Genomic DNA, 22989 nt, shown 5'->3' on the forward strand with positions numbered 1-22989 from the left:
TGATGGTTGGATTGCTTCAGAAATTCAGGGATTTCCTTTGTGCTTATCCTATAAGCTCTAACCTGTTAAGAAAAGTAGCACAAATGTCTGACATGATATGATATACAGGACTGTCTCAGAAAATTAGAATATTGTGATAAAGTTCTTTATTTTCTGTAATGCAATTAAAAAAAACAAAAATGTCATACATTCTGGATTCATTACAAATGAACTGAAATATTGCAAGCCTTTTATTATTTTAATACTGCTGATTATGGCTTACAGTTTAAGATTAAGATTCACAGAATATTCAAATTGTTTTAGATAGGATATTTGAGTTTTCTTAAGCTGTAAGCCATGATCAGCAATATTAAAATAATAAAATATTTCAGTTGATTTGTAATGAATCCAGAATGTATGACATTTTTGCATTACAGAAAATAAAGGACTTTATCACAATATTCTAATTTTCTGAGACAGTCCTGTAAATGATAAATATGATCAAATACAGGAAATATTTCGTTATGAAAGAGTAGAGTTCGTTTTTCATTCACTTGCTTTTTTCCCCCTGGATTTCAGGTCAGTTCCCCACCACCTTCGTGGAGGAAGTTACCATTCCCAGCACCAAGCCCGGAGACCGACTCTACGTGTGCATCAATGATTTCAGCTCAGCAGAGCCAGGCAACCTGTCTCTGAAGAGAGGTACAGTCACACTGCTGCCACTCATTAATCTACATCACCATGACTTTTAGAATAACAGCTGACGTGTGAATCATTGTTTTTTTGTAACCACACGATTTGTTCCCAGCTGTGCCAACCTTAACGCTAACAGCTCATGTTCTTCCACTCAGCTTAACGCTGCTTGTTGATGTCACAGTTCTCAGGTAATATAGTCGTTTTAGTGTTTCTTTGTGTTGTGTTGGACATCGTGCAGGCAGTCAGATCTGACTGGTGCCTTATCTCCACACTGCCACTATGTTGACTCATGGCAGAAATTAAAATGACAAAATTGGGCCCCATTCAAGAAATGTGAGCAGAGTGAATATGTGCAGGTTTTTAGTTGATTAACATGCAAATCTGCTCAGGTTTATGAGGATTTCTTGAAAGAGGCCCAGTGTCTTCTGCTAATATGTAGTAGCACTCTGTGCTGCATGAAATGAAAGGTTGAGAAAAGAAACAACCATTTTCAATAGAAATCAGTCCTAAAAACAACCATTTAACTGTGATGAATGGAGATAAGGCGTTCTTTTCCTTTATGTCATCTTCATACAAGAAACTAGCAATTTAGATGAATTTTGTATTTGTTAAACAAAGGAAACAACTGACCTAAACAGAAGGAAGAAATAGAGAAATCCCAAAGTCAAACCTCCAGCATCCCAGCTGGTGGAACTTCTCTGAAAACTGATCAGGAAAGAAGTTAAAGGTCTCTTTGTGAAGTAAAAAAAGTATTTATATAAACGAGTACGGAAGGAAGCAGTGACGCAAAAGCAGAGTTCAAAGAAACCCTTCTCATTGTAGTTTAACAAGGATTTCACATTTAGTCAGTTTGTATATAAACTTTTCCATCTGCTGTCTTCTTTTATTTGAGTAAATCTAGTAAATTGATCTTTTTTGGTCCACATTCTGTGATAGAGCTCTACCTTTCAGTCTAAACACATCTCAGGCTAACATTGTAGTAATCTGTTACTATTTAGGTAAAGAAGTCAAATGCATTTTTGAGTTTTCTGTTCATTTTTTTTACCTTGATTCTCAAATATTTATTATTTTCTTCAGCTATTGTAGTCTGAGGTTTTTTATCATGATTTTTTATGTATCATTGTTAATCAAAATGTTTTTTTTTGTTACATCAGGACACTAAACTCAGAGGCAATTTTTAAAACCGCCCACTAGATGTCCTCAGACGCCAGACTTAAACCTGTGGTCTATAACAGATTGTTTCCTTTTCATGTTTTTTATCTCTCATATTTAAAAAAACAACATATATATTACACTGAAATAGTCCTTTAAATATTTAAAACATCTCAACAACAGCTTGTAATATTAGTATAACATTAGCAGAGGTGTCAAAAGTATTCACAATCATTACTCAGGTAGAAGTATAGATACTAGAGTTTAAAAATACTCCTGTAGTTTTTTACTCAAGTAAAAGTATAAAAGTACTGGTTTCAAAACTATTTAAAGTATAAAAGGTAAAAGTAATGTAAGGGGGAAAAAAGCCATTAAGGACAAAAGCCATTGAAAATGAATGCATCTTAGTATAATGCAAATATATTAAAGAAGCATATATGTGTAGTATTGAGCATTAACATGTGTTTCAGAGAGCAGCAGATATGATGACTAGTTGCCTATAAGTATTGTAATGGTGCAAAAAGTCAAACTTCAGAGGCATGTTATCATTTATCCTAACCTTTATTGGAATGTACATCCAAGTTTAGTTGCAGGAATCTGAGGGAACGGATGTAAGAACAAAACTGGACAAGAACATCTGAGCCACAACCACAACCAAATCCACTCTATCCGGATGGAGCAATTTAACTGGATAGTTTTTATTAAAGGCCGAAATGAAATAGAGTAACGAGGCTGTTTTTAAAATGTAAGGAGTAAAAAGTACAGATAATTGCGTGAAAATGTAAGGAATAAAAGTAAAAAGTCGCCTGAAAAATAATTAGTCCAGTGAAGTATAGATAACCAAAATTTCTACTTAAGTAAGGTAACAAAGTATTTGTACTTCGTTACTTGACACCTCTGAACATTAGTAACTGTCACTGTGACTCCGTCATGGTCTAGTGAAGTGTCAGGTTCATGTTTGGTGAGGTTCCCCCCAACAGGATGAAGCAGGTACAGAACATGAATAATCTGACTGGACACTGCTGGCTATGGTCAAGGATGACGCTTCAGTTGTCCTTGAATATAGCTTCAAACGTGTGACAAGAAGTTGTCACATATTTAACCTTTTAAGTTAAAGTGAACACATGGAAACATCTATTAAATAACAGTTAATCCAGTATTGTGTGTGGAGGATACATAGAAAACAGTAGTCATCGGGCATCCACTGTTATTTCCCAAAGTTGTATTGGCCTTTTTCCAGTTTTGGTCCCAGACACAATGGGAGGTGGAGCTGCAGGTCTCTGGAATGTGACCCCCGTGACTTCTGGTTGGCCACACAAAATCCCTGTAAGCCCTTACTCTCCAGTTATAGTTGGAGCCATGTACAATTATTAAAAGTGCAACAATAAAGCAGCAAGTTTGGTTTGAGTATTTATCCCCGGAAGTGAACAGGATTAGTTAAAAGTGAAAGCAGTCAAAGCAAAAGTTAAAGCTTTCTACCATGCAAAACTATTACAAGTGGGCCAAGACTATGATATATATAGGGCTGGGGATCGATTCAAATATCAAGAATCGATTCGATTCCGATTCTTAAGATTCAGAATCGATTATCACGCTTTGATTCCATCCGATTCGATCCGATATTGATTTGGGTTAGTGTTATTAAAACTGTTTTTTCAGCTGTTGCATGAATTATGTGTAACATATTAAATCTAGTATTATATTGAGATTCAACAGCAAGTATTGGCAGCTAATGATGCTGTAAGGACCAATCAGCTCCCAGAATGCTGATAGAACTGATTTCAGAAACATCATGTGGGTCAGAATTACCAAACAGATCCAGGGAGGAAACAGAGACGGATGAAATCACTTTTATTTTTTCCCCATTTATGAGAATTTGGTTTTTAACATTTATGCAAATGTAACCCCAAGACAGTATATAAAGCAAATAAATATAGACAATATATGCAATTATAACTGAAAACTTTTCATACCTTTAAACATATTTAAAGGCAAAAACATGGCACCAGTTATTCTCGTGTCCAACAAAATATTCATTTTTTGGGCATAAACAAAAAAATAACCAAAAGTCTTAATGATGGAAAAAAAAAAAACTTTTTTTTTTTTTTTTTTTTAAATCGATCTTTAGACATATGAATCGATTTTTAGGAATTAATATGATAATCGATTTAAAATCGGAGAATCAATCTTTTCAACACAGGCCTAATGATATATATATTTATATATATTCTTTGCTACCAGGTCCTTCTTCAACACATCTTTAATAATAACGACAGAGAACTTGATTCTTGTTTCCTACAGTAATATTATCAGTAGGGATGGGTGCTATGGACTAAAAAATGTATCACGATAATTTCTGGCATTTATCCCGATAACGCTAAAAATGACGATAAAAAAAATACCAATTCAACTCCACCTTTTTAACTATAAATCTATCACCACATTCAGTCTTTGGAGCCCCCAAATCACTGCTCTAAAAGAATACTGAATACTACTAAACTACACCAATTAAATTGAATTAATAAAAACCAATTTTTACCGCGAGATGACAAATTCTTACCTTGGGGAATTTTTTTGGCGGTACATCGTGAACGGTGAAATGTGGCCCATTCCTAATTATCAGACATATGAAATGTTACATGAGGTTTAATCTTCCCTCTGCCTCTTCAGGTGATGTGGTGTTAGGAGAGGCAGGAGGCTCCCTGGACCCCGGGGAGACCTGGCAACGTGGCTGTAACGCCTGGGGTGTCCGTGGACTCTTCCCTGCATCATGTGTGAAGGAGCTGAACCTGTCGTACCGCTCCAGGCAGCTTTCCGAACGCTCGGCTCAGGCCCAGGCTTCGGAGCTCCCGCATTACGCCCTCGGTCAAGCCCGGGCGCTCATGAACCTTCACGCCCAGCTCAGCGAAGAGCTGGACTTCCGCGAGGGGGACCTGATCATGATCACGGGACTGCCCGAGCCAGGCTGGTTCCAGGGCGAGCTGGAGGGCCGGAGGGGGGTGTTCCCGGAGGGATTCGTGGAGCTCCTGGCTCCTCTCCGATCCCCTCAAGAGCCACCCGACTGCCAGTATTTAAATGAGGAGAATCAACAATTTACCTACGAGGACAGTTATGACGCAGAAGAAGTTACGGAGGAGGAGGAGGTTATGGAAGAGGGGGACGTTTTTCTGACGGAAGAAGAAGAAAAAGAAAAGGAATCTTTCTTAGAGGAAGAGGATGAGGAGGAAGGCGGTGTCTACGGAGTGGCACTTTATGAGTTTCGGGCCATGGAGCCGGGCGAGCTGGACTTCGATGTGGGCGATCGCATTCGCGTTGTAAATACTTTAGAAGACGGTTGGCTGGAGGGAGAACTGCGGGGGCTGCGGGGAATCTTTCCTCATCGTTTCATCAAACTAGAAGACGAGGGGCAGAAAGCTGCAGAGGGAATAAATGTTGCCGAAGCAGAAGAAGAAGAAGGGCAGAGCAGTTGCAGCGATCTCAGCTCCGGTCGTTTACATCCTGACGTTTCGGAGAATGATCCTGAATGGAGCACGTATGAAGATCACACCGTGTGGGACTTGGACTACTTTGAGACGACTGAAGAGCACAGGTGGCAGTGCCAGAATACAAGCGGGGGTCAGAATAATAACAGAGGGCAAAGAGAGCGAGGTAACAGGCCCGACACTCAGCCGCGTAGACCTATCCCACCATTTCAGAGAGCGCCTCAAAGACCCAGATCCATTCCTCCACCGAGGCCGAGACTCCCACCTCGGCCCAGTCTACCTGCACATCACGGCAGGCAACACGTCAGCCCAACATCCAGTAGAAATAAGTTTAACTTTACTAACGGTAACAGTAGACCGTCACAGCCCAAACTAAGTCACAGCCAAACACTCCCGAGCACTCATTCAGGTTGGTCTCAGGAGGACAAATATCACCAGTGGCCGTCGACGGACACTTCCTCCACCAATAAAAGGTGTGCCAGTATTGGCCAGGCGTTAATGAACATTGTCGAAGGGCAGAAACAGCGGAGAATGAGTCGCCATGCCAGTGTGAGCGACGCCGACATGATGCAGAGTGCCGACGCATATACGCGTTCGCAGCAGAGGAAACGAGGCACCAACGGGATTCTTCCGTCATCCATCACCTTACAGGCGCTGGCAACGTCGGCCGGTGAGCTGGAGGCCAAACTGTCCCAGCAGCTTTTTGAATTCGAGAAAAGTTTGACTAGTTTTTGCGGCGACGCCGGCGTGAACTCCGGTGCTTCCAGCGACGCCTCGTCTGCAGCCGAGCTGAACCAACAGTCCTCTATCTCGCGTCACTATTCCATTCTTGACTACAGGGATGAAAATGATATTATCCGCGGCTCCTTGCGTTCTCCTGGATCCAACATCTTGCAGTCTAAGTCTTTGTCTTTGGGGAGACACAGAACCCTTCGCCCTCCTCCTCCTCGTCCTCGGGTCTTGCGTCCCCCACCCCCGGCTGCGTGCAGACCTGCCCGTCCCGCTCCGCGCCCACCTCCACGCTGCCCGAGACAAAATGCCCCCTGTCCCCCCGATAACTCCCTCACTAACGCCCCGATGTTCTACGCTCCCGACGACCCCGTTACGACGTGTCTGACAGAAGATCAGGACGATCCTGGTGACCTGGCTTCAGCTCAGGAGCAAGAAATCCAGTGCCAGCAAGACGCAGAGGAGGAGTACAACAGGGAAATGGAGTTGGAGAGCGAGAGGCAAAGAGTGGAGGAAGAGGAAGATGAGGAGAGGTACCAGCTGCTGTTACGGCTACAGGAAGTGGAGCACGACATGGAGGAATATGCTCGCACGGCAGAGGAACTCAGGGCAATGTTGGAGGAGGAGGAAGAAGAAGCGGCCCGCATGCAAGCCCTGGAGAATCTGGAGTTCTGCAACTACACACTGGAGACGCTGACGCTGGAGCATCAGCAGCTGCAAGGTAAGACCCCGAGCTGGAAATAGTAGTCACAGACATTTTAGGGTGCCTGAGTTTTTTTAATTTCTGTATTTATTTATTTATACATGTATGCATGTAACTGCTGATCCTTGACATATTAACAATCTAAAACAAGCGAAAAACGAAGATGTCACACCTTCTCATTGCACATGCATGTCAATTTTTTCACATGCAATTTTTTTCTTGATTGTTTTTTTTTTGGTTTGCAGTCGGTTTCCTTTGGTCCAATTTTACAAGACAGACTGCACACAGCTATAAAAGATGGAAAGGGAAAAAACAAGTTAATTTGCTCAGGTTAATACCGTTGTTGATTTCTGCTGCCTGCAGGTAACTTAGTTCAAAATAAACATTCACTAAGAAAATGTAATATACAAGGAATTTAAAACTGGTACTGAGCCAGATTTCCTCTGTGTAGTTCTTCAAATCTCTCTAAGATGTGCATGTCCACGCACTACTTATTTCAACCAGTGAGTGCAAGTGAGTGCACATTAAAACAATTTCTAGAAAAAAAAATCTTATCATTATGAATATATTTGGTAAATGTACGCATTTTCTGATTGTGTTTTATTTTTTATAATTTTTTTGGTTTGTATGAAACTTTTTTTTTCTTTTTCTTTTTTATTAAAGGGGACCTTCAAAGGTCTTAGAAATGCATGTGTCAAATATGATACAGCTAGCATTATAGGGTTAATGTACTTCAAATATCCAATTCAAATATGCCCAATGTTCAGGAAATATTTGTTTTAGCATAAATAATCTTCTGTTTAATCGCTTCTAATAAATATGGTTTTCATAAATTTAGTTTTTGCATTTTTGCAGTTAGGTTTTTATTAATGTTAACTTAATTCTTTTATTGGCAATGGGAAAATAATTGCCAGACTTTCAGAACAGTTGCAGGTCTTTTGACATTGACATTTATGTCATTAGAAGTGTGAGTCGCTAATACGGCATTAAAAAAAACAAACAAATTATGTAATTTTTCTGCCTGTGCTGTATTCAGTTGACTTATTTTTTTAGTATTGGGCAGGGCTTTAATACGAACCTGAGACCCAACAACTGTATGTGCATAAACATTGACACGGTCTTGTTGCTTTTTTCAGTGGTGAACTTTCATATATAAATCAGTTCTTACTGATCACACAAGTATAAGGAGGACTTTGGGAAATCTAAGGTTCAACCTGTCCTTTTGGTTCAATGACAGCCTGTACTACATATAACTCTTTAAAGTAGTCTGCCACTGCCAAGAGCATTATTGTTTATTACATTGAAGTGGGAGGTCTTTTGTAACAAGAAACTTAGCTTTCCTGAAGAAATGTAACACAAAAAAGAAAAAATGTAACATAAATATAGATAAATAAAAATTGTGAATTTTCTTGCGGTTCACCAAAATGTAATCCTCATAAAAATGTCAGTTATCCAAACGAACCACTTCTTTCTGATCAGTTATGTCACAATTTGACTAAAAAGCAACACTCAATGATTTAAAATTGGACATAAGTTTGGTTACAAGTTGTTTGTGTTTCAGTCCGCCATGACCTTGAAAAGAATGAAGATGCATGATGCTTGGGATTGATGGACGTCTCTTTAAGTGTAGATATCTTCAATTATCAATTAATCAATCAATTATGAAAGGTGATGTTTGGCACCGGAAAAAACAAAACAAATGGCCGACATTCCAGCAGTGCTACACCTATGGCCTATGACTACTCAGATCTTTATATGCCCAAAGGCATGAACAGGTCCGATTGGCTGCAAATGCCTTCAAGGATTGCGCATCTACATAAATTCCTATCACCTGTCACACTACAAGTATGTCCTCACCATCTTTTCACTGTAATTAAGCAGATATTCAGTCTCTTCTGTCCTTGGATATTTTTTATGCTGTTAGAAGTGTAAATGGCCAAAGATAGTGTCAAGATTTCCGAGTGGCAGAATGTTTGATATGGTAATTGTTAACATATTAGTCTGATACTAAAGCTTTTTTACTTGTCGGATATCATATTTCCCTTTTGTTGTTCTTATCTTAAAGTGAGGTGTGTACATATCAGCTATTGTCACAGGATCTTTGTTGGATAAACTTGTTTGACAGCCTCCTGCTGTGTGCACACGCACTTGTGAGTGTTTTTCCATGCTTTTACAGGGTGTGTTTCTCCTATGTGTAAAACTTGAGGGACAATGGATGCTTATTGTTACAAAACAGCGAAAAGGTTCAACACTGGGTCCTGCCAGCACTTTTATCTGAAGTCCATCGTAATGGCTACAACATGTGTAGTCAAGATCACAACATGAATGATCATTTAATCCAGTTTTGGATTAAAGTGGCAGAAAACAGTATTCTAATCTTAATGGATTTAAATCCTCTGCTTTACTTACATTACAGTTGACATAAGATTCATAATTTGAAAACATTTTCTCACTCAGGTTTTTCTATCTACCCTGTATTTTGTTTTTTCCTTCCTTGTTTAAGCTCTTTGACCTTCAGTCTCCATTAATTCTACTCAACCCACTATTAAAACGCCTCCTTCAGCCTCTGTAGCAGCACAACTGGATTTGTTTACACTGCTTTTAAGATATGATTCGGTCTCAAGTTTCCCACATTCAGCCGAAAAAAACAAAGAAAAAAACGTTTGCAAGATTTCTTGCTTTTGTTGTGTGACCTGAGCCCTGGAAATCACGCCACCTTTTTTTATCTTGCGTGTGAACCTGGACCTAGAAAGCTTCATGTAAATAAGCAAGCACAGCCACAGAGAGGAATGTTGAATTTGACATTTCTACAGCTGAAACACAGAGTTTCTGTGTTGTTCTGGCTGTTGAAAGCAGAATTGTTACCCACTACTACTACTACTACTACTGTCATTTAGCAGACGCTTTTATCCAAAGCGACTTAGATCTGAGAGAACAAACACACAATTTCGCCTGGGGAGCTATTAGGGTTAAAGGCCTTGCTCAAGGGCAGAGGTGGTTCAGCTTGGTTGCCGTTCCGGGGCTTGAACTCGGGTCCCCCACCCACTGATAATCAGACACTGATAATCAAGAATAGAACTGGACTTCCTCTTGGAAATATAAACACATAAATGCATTTTATACACTTTTATTTACATAAGCAGTTTGGAATTTTGAAAGTTACACCGTTTTATTGTGTGAACAGAATCCATAGTCTAATTCCTATATGCATCTTTTCTTTTTTCAAATTTTGTAGATAGCAGCCAGACGTATCTTAAATAATAAAACTTGTATTTATCAGGGACAAAGAACGAACTAGTTGTCATGTGTGATTACTTTGTGGATTGCCTGATTTGATGGGGAGCTGTCAGACTGTGTGTCTTGTGTGTGTTTAGCTGCGTGGACGTCCTTTAAACTTGTCAATTTGGTCCCTGTCTCTTTCGTTCATAGTCAAAGGCAGCAGACTTTATTATACTTTATGAATAGGCTTTAGTTTTTTTCTCACACTGAAAGATTGTGTGTCTTCTGAAAGTGAGGACAGTCTCCAACAATGGCTCATTGTATAAACCAGCAGCTACTTTTTCAGAGGCTCCTCTGTTCCAATCAGGTTACGTGCTCTCAGTAATCTGTCCCTCTCCTCACTAATTAACTCGCTCTAAATATCCAAATATAATATACACACTTAAATAACATCTTGCATTTGTTCTTTTATTACTTTTACAAAATGCTTGTTGAATCAGTGAACAGTTTAAAATGAGAGGGGGAAAAAGTGTATGGACATCTTTGTCTGTAAACATTACTCCACTCCTACATGTAGGGCAAAGTCAAATTCCTTTGCTCATGTCAGAAACAGCTATTTGAAAGACCTGTTTGTGTGCAATGACAGAGATTTGCTTCATTAATGACCTGCAAAACATAAATTAAGACACAAAGAAGATGGAACAGAAAAAGACGTGTGGTGTTCATTTGTGGTATTTGATGTTTATCAAAGGCATACTGTGATGTTTGTCTCCATCTTCCTTCAAAGAAACTCCAGACAGACTTTTTTTTTTTGTCTGGAAGCAAAAGTATTAGCCACTTGCAACAGAGGGTGGGGCTGCTTGGTTAATCCTGCACCCATGTGACTCCCCTGGATCATTAACCCAAGAAGGCCACTCCTCCAGAAACCCTTGACACTCCCTCTCCTTCTATGATTCGCTGAGACGGCTGAAGGGGGTGTATGTTCAGTAGCACTGAACCCTGGGAGGCGCTTCGGTCAGGCAGTCCTGCAGAGACGAGTGAAGAGGAGACGAGAAAAACAAGTGAGAGAGCTACTGAGACAAAATGCCTGGCAGGTGGAACCTCCCGCAGCGCCTTGTTATGGAATGCAGGACTTTGGGAAGGGGGACTGAGCCCTGTTGAAGAGGAAACCGTCAGCTCTGGATATGCTGATCTAAGCAATAAGAGTAATGAAGAGCCCAGTATTATATGGCAACCCAGTTGTGTTGGGTCCAATGGAGTGGAACTATGCAGGTGGTGCTCCACTTCGGAGAGGGAAGAGCGTGGACGAGCTTGGGGATGCAGGATGGGCTAAAGAAAGGGAAAGGATGGCCCATCTGCAACAAATGCAACACCTACATCAACTGCAAATCCAGCAGCAACAGGTTGGATTTCCTGGATATGGATTAGTTCCTCCTGGCCCGCCACAGAATCCAGTCTTAGTACCAGGTCCATCTCCAATGTGCCCAGTGCCAATACACAATGGCATGATAGTGCCTGTAAGTGGTCCCGTGCCGCCCCCGGCACATGTGGCGGCTCCATGGCCGGTACAGCTGGAACACCAAGCCCAAGTTGGACATGCCCATGTGAGTCAACAGCCCAGCTGGGAGTATGCTGATCAACACAGGGCAGCGTTTGGAGACGGGAGGCCTCAAGGCCAGGATGTTTACTTTCACCCTCGGTCTGAAGATGGTCATCTGGACTTGAGGATATCTGAATGGAAGGGTAAACATTGTTTTTATCAAGGCCCTGGGGATTACAGTCATCCCGAGTACAACAGAATGGCCCAAGGAAGAGACGATAATGACTTCAGAACTCAAGAAGGTAAACTGAATGAGGATAGAAGAGGAAGGGATGGTTGGGATTCAGAAAATGAACATCATCCTAAACGTTACAACCATGGTAGTTACAGAGATGTGGAGGAATGTGATTACAGTGACAAATATAGACACAGGGACCATTATGACAGGAAATACAATGAACAGTATGATGACAGGGATAAGAAGCATTATGACAGCAGAAAACATCCAAAACATGATCTCAGAGAACATGATAGGTACCGTAGTGAATATGAGCACTATTATGATCATAAAGACAACTACAATCGTGACTGGGACCGTGATCATTTTGATCGAGATTACAAGGACTCTAGAGACGGTCATTGCTCCAGAGAGAAAGACTACCACAGGCGAACAGAGGACAGAACAGAGGAGGACCGCTACTATGATGAGCGAAAACACAAGGACCATTACTATGACCGTCATGCAGAGGACAGGTATGACCACAGGGATGATAACTACAAACAGCGGGATAAGCCTTACCGAGGGGGTGAGGACACAAACATGCGTAAAGGAAGGACCCAATATGACTCTGAAGTTGAGGAGCGCTGGGAGTACCGGGAAAGGGACCGCAGTCGCAGATACAACGATTCAGGAGGAGAAAGAAGAGATGAACATTGCAACACCAAAAGGAGGGACCATAAAGCAAGACAGCAGTATGAGCGGGTAGAGGATGACTATGACTCTAAATATGAAGACCGCTACGGGTCCAGAAAGGGGGAACATTCCCACCGCAGACCTGAGGAAAGATACAGAGATTTGGACTCAGTGGCTATGGATTCACAATATGAGGAATATCCTAAAAAAGATCGCATGGCACACTGTGAAGAATGGGTCGAGCAACAAAACCAGAAGTTGGCACTTAGGGAAAGGCACTCTTTTGAGGATCCTGGGGTCTACCGGCGCAGTGATGAGCAGGAAAAAGGATATGAATCAAGTGCTGGTAGCGTCGGCTCAAAGAAGGGTCGCAAGCCTGTGTATGTGGGCTCCCTAGACAGAAACAGCTACTACAGGAAGACGGCTCCAAGCTCCCTGCGACAGTCACAGTTTGCCACTACCAGGAAACAAAAGAAAGGTAAACACAAGGATATTGTCATGTGTCATGAGGCACTCAACATCCTGAATTTACACAGCATGTTTTGAACTTATTTAAGGCCATTTGTACCTTATTCATTTTTATACTTCATCGAGTAAATCACACATTTGCTAAAATCTTTAATATCAAGAGGTTTGAAAGAGTCCATATCATTTTCCAATCCTGGTTGATAAAACAAAGCGTGAAAGGGTGACTGTCCTTGCAGTCTAACTGTCGTCATTGGTGACCTCCAGAGATGCTTTTCAAATCAATGCTGTGGGCTTCAGAGTGCTGACTGGCCACACTCGTCTTCTACCCTCTTAGCAATTGAGTGGACGTGCATGCATGTCTTTGTGTGCGAGTGAGTGAGTATCACCTATCTCACAAGAAAGTGAGCCACCAGGTATTTGTAGGTGTAAGCACCTGCAGAACAGGTTTTGTGTGTTCTTGGGTTTCTCTGTTCTCTTCTTCTCCTAGCTTCCTGTTTGCTGCCATACTCTGAATCACTGATGCTATGTGCGCATATAACTCGTCTGTATGGTTCCTGCATGACTGAGAAGTCAGTCTTTTATTACGTTTCTTCAGACCAGGGTACACGTAAGTCATTCCTTAACTCGTGGAATGTGCTTGAGGTGACTCACTAGGAGGAAGTTTTGGTTTACTTCTTCTATGCAAACCATGTATTCATTTACTAAACATGTTTGAGATAAAATCTTGCAATGACCATCAAGTTAATATCTTCAGTTTCTCACGTGGTCAGTTACCTGAGACCGAAAAGCAAGTTTGAGCCCATATTGCCCCAATGCCCAAGTTCACAGCAGAATTTACACCATTTATATGACTTTGTCTTTTACAAAAGTAAAGTTTAGTCTCTTTAACTTATTGTACACATTATGGGTACTCACATCTATCACATAAAACCACTTCTGGGTACAAAGAACCTTGTGTTGGTTGTTGTTTAATAACAAACCAAATTCTTTAAAGATATTGGAAGTATATTGGACGATACACATGAAATGAGCAATATGTAGAATTTAAAAATATGTGACTGGCCTTTTTTTACCACTAGTGTTTTGTGTTGTCCATTCTCAGCTATTGAAGGCACCTGTTGGTGCAGCATAGTATAATAAACAGTTTAAGCCAGAGGGTGAAATAGCACTATTTACATATCTTATATGTAATCTATGGCTGCGAGTAGGGGTGTAACGATACACTAATCTCACGATACGGTACGATACACGATATTGAGGTCACGATAACGATACGATACGATATTATAGCAGTATTTTTTTAACAACCTTGATACAGGAATATATGACTGGAAAAAATTGTCTTTTATTTGAAAGACACATAATACAAAACAATGCTGTGCGTTTGCCCTATTGTTTCAGTTTGTAATGCTTTATAACTGTTTAAGTTTTAAAGAGAAAGCCAGGCCAACCATTTTCCACAAACTGAACTAAAAGTAAATGTCAGGTTTGCATTATGCATCTTCAGTTTCATACAAGTACAAATATTTAGCCACAAACTGAATAGTTTCTCTCATGTATGATTTTACTTTTTTCTTTTCCAGAAATTTAACAACTAAGATTGAATAAATAAATACAAGTAAATAAATACATACAATTTTACATCATAAAAAAGATTGATTCATGCACACCTTATAAGTGTAAGAAGAGATTTATTTTTGTTAAGAAGGTTATTTTGGTAATTCAGGGTTCATTATTTTATAGGGGTGTAACAATATATCGTGCCACGAAATTTCGCGATACAAAAACGTCACGATAAGTGTCGTGGAGGTGGCAAACTGTATCGCGATATTGGGTTATTAATTAATCTATTGTGTTGACTAGAAACGCGCATCCCACCGCGGCCGCAGCCGCGACCGCGCGGACCAAAATCTTACTCCGCTCAGAAGAAAGTAGTCCCGTTTTGCGGTCCTGTTTTGAGCTCTGAACCTTTACTTATTTAAGTCTGGTGTAGAGTTAAGCCTTACCTTATTAAATTAAACCTTTTTGGGGTCGTGAGTAGGATAAACACGGGACAACTTCTGCGGGAGTTTGCGTGTACTTCAATGTCCGCTCAACAGCGTAGGATTTCAGAACATCAACACAACACCTAGTGCTGTATCACTCCGCCCAATCTAAAACATATTAACAACTACAGATAAACTGACTAGTGTCATTATAGTCCCTGATTTACAGAATATAAAGAATATATTTATAAATAGCCTGCGAGTCTAAAAACAAGATTAAAGAGAGGCAACACTTTTCCAAAACCATAAATTACTACAAAGTTTCGGTGTGAAAGATCTTTCAGTTTGGGGTCTTAATAATATTTTAGTCTCATAATTGTCATCCTCTCAAAATAATGACCTTAGTCATATCTTTCTCAAGGTTTTCAAAAGGTAAAAACAACCGAACCAGATTTGGTTGAATTTTTTATTTTTCCTATAAACTTGAGTAAATATTTACTTTATTTTAAGCAGCTGACGTAAGCAGAAGATGCAATAATATGGCCAAGCTGAACAATATACAAAAGAAAGTCAAACTGAAGTCGATTCTGATTGGTTTTTTTTCATTTTCTTTTCTTTTTTATCATGTCTCAGGCATATTCTATACCTGTAGCTTCAGGTTATAACTGGAGTAGTAAAATGGGTCTAAAATGTCCTCAAAACGTGTCCAAAGGGTAGTTAAATAAACATGTGATTTAAGGCTGATGGACAGTTAGTCTGCCGTTATTAAAAGTAAAGTAAAGTGTGTGTGGGTGTGTGTGTTGGTGGGTGTGTGGTTTCATGAGGAGTTGTATAGAGCACTCTCCTGGATCAATTATTGTGTCTAAGATGAAGCAGGTGGCACCCCCCCCCCCACATCCCCTCCCCCAGTTACCTAGAAACACACTCGCAAGTCCAAGCGCCCACAGTCCACATCAGCCCCCACCACATCCCTTCCAGGAGTCTGAGTATTAATCCCTAGCGTCAGCATGGTGAGTGGATGGTGGGGGTCTGTCTGGTGCCAGGCGGTGGCCAGCACTGACCTGACTCCTTTGCAGCACAACACTGATTCTGTGCGTGTGTGTGTGTGTGTGCGTGCAGGAGATAGACCCTTGGAGACTTAATTGCAAACTGACGGCATCTTTCAAACGCACACTCACTCAGGCACGCATGCCTGGCTGTTCAGTGTCTTGTCATCTGTTAATCCTGTTAAACTGTTTCAGCTCGGTCAGGGGTTTGCCCTCAATGAAGCATTAGACTGCAGGGCTAAAAACATTAGACCATCTTGTTGTTACTTACCGGGCTTATACTGTAATTCGGTGACATTGAGGTGATGGTTCAGGCTTTTTGAGACAGACCGTAAACATGCGTTAGGGCCTTTCCCCCCCCTCTGTAAACCACTGTTGAACTTTATATTAAACTGCTCTCTGGTCATGAAAAATAGAGATTTTTTCTTTAAAGATTAGATATCACATTGCTTACAAATATCCTCTGTTGCATGAGCATCGTTTCAGCACCTGTCTATGAGTAATGTGTCGTCACCCATCTATGATCTGGCACCGTATGCTGTGTTGGCCACGTTAATCCCTGAGGGCGCGTTGCTATTGGTGGGCAGCAGGACGGAGGTGGAGTGGGGGAGTTGGGGGCTAAGACGGCAAATCTTTGGACACAATCTCGTATCGTCTGACAGTGTTGCTCTTAAGGCGTATTATCTTACTGCTTGCAAGCAAAAAAGTCAGTGGAGAGAAAATAATTCTTCATGAGTCACAGATTATAACGGTTTCCTGGCTTATTCTCAGTCCTTTTTATCATCGGTTATTTTATTTATTGTCTTTTAAACCATAAATTGTAATGAATGCATTCATCTCAGTTTAAAATGAGTTTAGATGTTCCATCTCCAGTGAAGCTTCTTTTTATTCTCACAGCCATTGTTGAATTTCATGACAAATTCTCATAAACTTAGAGGTGCATCATTAAAATCTAGTTATATTCCCCATGTTTACTTTCAGAGTCTGGCATCCAGAACAGGAACATTAGAGTTACATAGAGTACGTACAGAGATTACATCTTTGCATGATTTCTTGGTTAGATGATACCACCTGCAGTATTATACAACCCGCAACCCTGACGTTATCTGTGGACTTTCAGGCAGAACTGTGGGAACACAGTCAGCACACCGATCTTTCGCTTTCAGGACTCCTGTTGAGGCCAAGTTCATAGTCACTTTCTAGAGTTGTGTCACTTTAACACAAACAGACATGTTCTGATCTGAATAATAATAGTAAGCTTTATCAGATATGTCAGTGTTTATTGAGAAACACTTACCTTATGTACCTTCCATACATTACTAGATTGTTGTATTAACTCATTAAGACCTCAAAAATACTTCCCTCTATGCTGAAATATTTTCAAGTTTTGTCAGTAAATGGTGCGTCTTATCAGTGTGTCAACATTTGATAAGCAAACAAGCAAATACTTTTGTTAAATTGTGATAACTGCTGGTACAGTTGATATTTGATGTGCACAAACTCATTTATGGCCTTCATAAAGCTGTGGCAAATGTTGATATTGACTACGGTGACGTGCACAGAACCTGATATGATGTTTTTGCCTCAAATACCCATACAAAGCAGATTATGTTCATTGTGGAATCCACTTCATTTGATTGAATATAGTTTTTTTCATATAATCATATCCCAATTCAATTCAGGATAATATACATTATAAAACGCCTATTCAGGAAAATGTTGTTTTGTTGAGGAAACTAGTGCCTCTCATCAAATCATCACTTTCCACACACAGTTCAGCTCAGTTCAGCCAGCAACAGTAGAGAGGACTGATTTAAGAGAAGGAGTGGTCTGGCTGGACCAGACTCAGAGAGCTGCGTCTGCCTCGCTGGCTGTTGTGAGAGGACAAGACACAGACAAGGATGAGACAGAGAGGCTACAAACAAAGAAGCACCAGAGCAGGGATATCTGCCAACAGGAAAAGGACAAAGCTAAACACGGCAGTGATGACTTGTATACAAATGTGTGTTGGAAGTAAAGAGAGCGGAGTGAGGCGGCGTTCTCAAGACATCATGTGAGGTCCTCCCACGTCGCTACAGCACCATAGCCCTAGCCATCCCTGACTAACTTTGTGAAACGGGAACATTTTATTTCCTCTGTGAGACAGGACAGACTGATAACTGAAGGCTCTGCCTCTGATTTTATTTTAGGAAACTCTGTAGAAACCACACGTACTGTAAGCCTGCAGTCTGAGAATGAAGACCACTGTTTGATCTTTTTTTTCTGCCTATGACAAAAGCAAAAGGCAACAGCAAAGTGTTTCCAGGAGGTAGAGTGAACATAGATTTATTCAAAGTAGACGTTGGGTGGTACGACGGAGTATTAGGGCCAAACTAAGACAAAAAAAAATGGAAATTACGAAAATAAAGTCGTAGAATTACCAGAATAAAGTCATAATGTTGTGAGAATAAAGTCGTAATATTACGAGAATAAAGTCTTAATATATAATATAATATATAAATATAACTTCACAAGATATTCCTCATTTTAACACAGGGAGAAGATGCTCTTCCTGTTAGAGTTCTCATAAATTACCACTTTATTCTTGTAATATTACGACTTTATTCTCGTAATGTTACGACTTTATTCTCGTAATGTTACGACTTTGTCGTAATGTTACGACTTTATTCTCGTAATGTTACGACTTTATTCTATTACGACTTTATTCTCGTAATGTTACGACTTTATTCTCGTAATGTTACGACTTTATTCTCGTAATGTTACGACTTTATTCTCGTAATGTTACGACTTTATTCTCGTAATGTTACGACTTTATTCTCGTAATGTTACGACTTTATTCTCGTAATGTTACGACTTTATTCTCGTAATGTTACGACTTTATTCTCGTAATGTTACGACTTTATACTCGTAATGTTACGACTTTATTCTCGTAATGTTACGACTTTATTCTCGTAATGTTACGACTTTATTCTCGTAATTTCAATTTTTTTTTTTTTTTTTTTGTCTTTTGACTCCGTCGTAGGGTGGAGATAAAGAAGGACATGCTGGATAATTTTACTTTTGAAATGGATTTCTGTATCAACAGAAAACTGCGACTTTAAAGTTGTAAAAACCCCTAAACACTTACTCAAACATAGAAACTTTATTGGCTTTTTCTCAATCATAATTTCACCCCTTTAAGACAGAAAACTACTGTTTCACAGAGAACATAAACTGAAGGTTTTGTGTAGACAGCATTGCTTATGTTTTTATTTTATGGCATTCAAATTAAGGAGTTTGTTGTAGGGAGCTTGTTTTAAAATGCTCTTGATGAGTAAAACAAAATAAAGAAATAACTTTGTCTCCTAGTAACTGCAGACCGTTTTTTAAGTTGTGGGAAAAGAAGCTCCAAGCGATATCTGTCTTTACTTGCCCAACATTTGGCAACAAATATAATCCTGCAGGTTCACTCATCTCCCACAGCTCTCAAACAAGTTGTGCTACAACTGTTTTCCCACATGGAAGATGTTAAGGAAATGATAAATACGGTTTCAGCGTGTTGTTGCACAACCGCACCGTGCTGAAGCATTGGTGAGGCCTCCGACTCTCATTGTCCGTCTCCTCCTTATGGGTCTAAAGATGTAAAAGCTTTGCTTGAATAGGCTTACGTTTTCCTCCTTAAGCTCACTGTGAACATATGCAAAACTGATGGTCTCTTGAAGTAATGGCACTTTGTTTGGCACCACAGTTATTTAACCCTCCGGGACACCTAGGCGCATTTTACGCGCTTTTCACTTTTCATTTTTGGATAATTTTGGCTGAGTTCATCCAAATGGCATGAATTTTGGTGAGATTGTGTATTTTTATATGATCTTTATATTTCCAGCTCAGCTCCTACAGTAAGTCTAAAATACACTCTGTAAAATACAATTGTTACACTCTGACCCCTTAGCGCAAAAAACGCGCCATTGAAACCCATTCAAACTTCAATTTTTGATCTCGCTTCCATTAAAGCATAATAAATGCATTTTATTATATTTAGGTGTCAATCTGGTCTTTTGCCTTGGAATTGATCATATTTACTACTCTGAACCAGATTACCTCATTTTTACCATATTTGGCATATGGAGAAAAAACATGCTATTTCCACTGGATGGCACCGTCACAATTCACCCCTCCCCCTCCCTTCATGTGTGTGTGTGTGTGTGTATGTGTGCATGTACAGTTAGTATATGTGTGTGTGTGTATGTGTATGTGTTTGTGTGTGTGTGTGTGTGTTTGTGTGTGTGTGGTGTGTGTGTGTGTGTGTGACCTTATGACATTATGAGCAAAGGCTTTCAAGTGCCACTGTTTTCATTCATTCACATGGTTTTTGTGCAGAAGTTTAAAGCCCCTCTAAGATTATTTTGTATAAATGCACACCACACACACTTACACAAGAGGTCCATAAACACAAATAAATCCAAACATGGGGCATTTTGAATCACATGAAAGGTGCAGCCATAGACAAACTCCTGCTTTTTGTTGAGTCGTTTACACAGCTGCGACTGCAGCCAAAGTTTATAAAAATGCAACCTGTGGAACTAGTAATTTCTTATTTGGCAAGATGGAGAGAGCCTATTGAGTGCACAAAGCTTTGGACATAGTGATGGAGTCTGATTCTGATCGCGGGCAAGAGGAATCTGACACAGAGAACACAGATACTACAGACGAGGAACCGGTGTCTGAATCGTCTTCTGAGAGCTTGGATGTGTCCTCTGACAGTGAGGAAGATGAGACTTCCAGAAGTGGGGAAATTCAGTAGCAGTGAAATTTGCTTTCATCCTTTGGACCACCGTGGATCCCTCATGGCAACGGGGAAAAGGTTAGCAGAGGAGGCTGTTCATTGAGGAGCTGGGGAAGACTCTTGTGGCTCCACAAATGGCAAGGAGACGCCACCTCCCCGCACACCAGCTGCTGCGGCCTTGGTGTTGGTGCTGAACTCAAAGGAGACCCAGGTCTAAGCTCAAGTGCAAGCCCATCCCCACACACCACCCAGAGGAGGAGGCAGTGTGTTTTGAGCACCAGCAACAAACAAGTCTGCTCCACCTGCAGAAAGTGTGACAGTCCCATCTGCATGGAGCACTACCAAATTGTTTGCAGCTCCTGCCTCACCTAAACTGACTCACACACACGCACACACACACACACACACACACACACATACACACACCGACGCACATACACAGACGCACACACACACACACGCACACACATACACACACACGCGCGCACACACACACACGCACACACACACACACGCACACACATACACACAGAGTCTCTTTCTTTCTCTCTGACACAATTTTGTTGCTGTTATTGAATGTTATTGAATGTTATTTAGTCAGTTTTGATGTTCCTGGCTCACTGTTCCTGGTTCATTGTTCATTGTTTCACTTCTGGGTAAAAAAGTATGTGTTATAGCTACCTTTTGAAATGCATGAAAAATAATAGTGCATGAAGATCAATGTTGCTGCTCTGTGTTTCCTGTGTTGTTCATCTAAAAACATGGCATCATGGCAAAAACCTGGCATTTAAAGGGTTAAATCTTTAAAAAATCATGAATATTTGATATCAATTATTAGGTCAGATGTAGGTGAAAGAAATTAGCTCAATTAAAATAGAATATAATATAAATGTATAATATGTTTTATAGCTACCTTATGAAAAGCGCGGTTTTTGCGCGAAGGGGTCTAAGTGTGAGTATTTGACACTGCACAAAAAATAATAATGCATGAAAATCAATGTTGCTACTCATCATTGACATATCCCAGGCTGTAATAACCCAAAACAAAAAAATCTACTTTGCATGTAGTATATTGAAAATAATTCAATTTTTCAGTTTTTTTCATCTAAAAACATGGTGGCATCGTGACAAAAACCTGGCATTTAAAGGGTTAAATCTTTAAAAAATCATGAATATTTGATATCAATACTTAGGTCAGATATTGGTGAAAAAAATTAGCTCAATTAAAGTAGAATATAATATTAATGTATAATATGTTTTATAGCTACCTTATGAAAAGCGCGTTTTTTGCGCAAAGGGGTCTAAGTGTAACTATTTGACACTGCACAAAAAATAATAATGCATGAAAATCAATGTTGCTACTCATCATTGACATATCCCAGGCTGTAATAACCCAAAACAAAAAAATCTACTTTGCATGTAGTATATTGAAAATAATTCAATTTTTCAGTTTTTTTCATCTAAAAACATGGTGGCATCGTGACAAAAACCTGGCATTTAAAGGGTTAAATCTTTAAAAAATCATGAATATTTGATATCAATACTTAGGTCAGATATTGGTGAAAGAAATTAGCTCAATTAAAGTAGAATATAATATTAATGTATAATATGTTTTATAGCTACCTTATGAAAAGCGCGTTTTTTGCGCGAAGGGGTCTAAGTGTAACTATTTGACACTGCACAAAAAATAATAATGCATGAAAATCAATGTTGCTACTCATCATTGACATATCCCAGGCTGTAATAACCCAAAACAAAAAAATCTACTTTGCATGTAGTATATTGAAAATAATTCAATTTTTCAGTTTTTTTCATCTAAAAACATGGTGGCATCGTGACAAAAACCTGGCATTTAAAGGGTTAAATCTTTAAAAAATCATGAATATTTGATATCAATACTTAGGTCAGATATTGGTGAAAGAAATTAGCTCAATTAAAGTAGAATATAATATTAATGTATAATATGTTTTATAGCTACCTTATGAAAAGCGCGTTTTCTGCGCGAAGGGGTCAAAGTGTAACTATTTGACACTGCACAAAAAATAATAATGCATGAAAATCAATGTTGCTACTCATCATTGACATATCCCAGGCTGTAATAACCCAAAACAAAAAAATCTACTTTGCATGTAGTATATTGAAAATAATTCAATTTTTCAGTTTTTTTCATCTAAAAACATGGTGGCATCGTGACAAAAACCTGGCATTTAAAGGGTTAAATCTTTAAAATATCATTAATATTTGATATCAACACTTAGGTCAGATATTGGTGAAAGAAATTAGCTCAATTAAAGTAGAATATAATATTAATG

General features: G+C 39.7%; 1 protein-coding gene across 4 annotated transcripts in view; it reads left to right on the forward strand.

Moving 5' to 3' along the window:
- Nucleotides 1-22989, forward strand: part of dnmbp (dynamin binding protein) — a 65347-nt gene that overhangs the window by 22234 nt on the left and 20124 nt on the right. For 2 of the 4 annotated variants that reach the window (XM_061709317.1, XM_061709318.1), the window contains exons 3-4: nucleotides 559-681; nucleotides 4498-6759. In XM_061709317.1, the coding sequence (XP_061565301.1) occupies nucleotides 559-681; nucleotides 4498-6759 (2385 nt within the window). Of the gene's footprint in view, nucleotides 1-558; nucleotides 682-830; nucleotides 864-4497; nucleotides 6760-10983; nucleotides 12892-22989 lie in introns of those variants that run through there. The other 2 variants (XM_061709319.1, XM_061709320.1) reach the window with 2 other exon arrangements.

Source organism: Cololabis saira, chromosome 19, assembly GCF_033807715.1.
Source record: "Cololabis saira isolate AMF1-May2022 chromosome 19, fColSai1.1, whole genome shotgun sequence".
Classification (NCBI taxonomy): domain Eukaryota; kingdom Metazoa; phylum Chordata; class Actinopteri; order Beloniformes; family Belonidae; genus Cololabis; species Cololabis saira.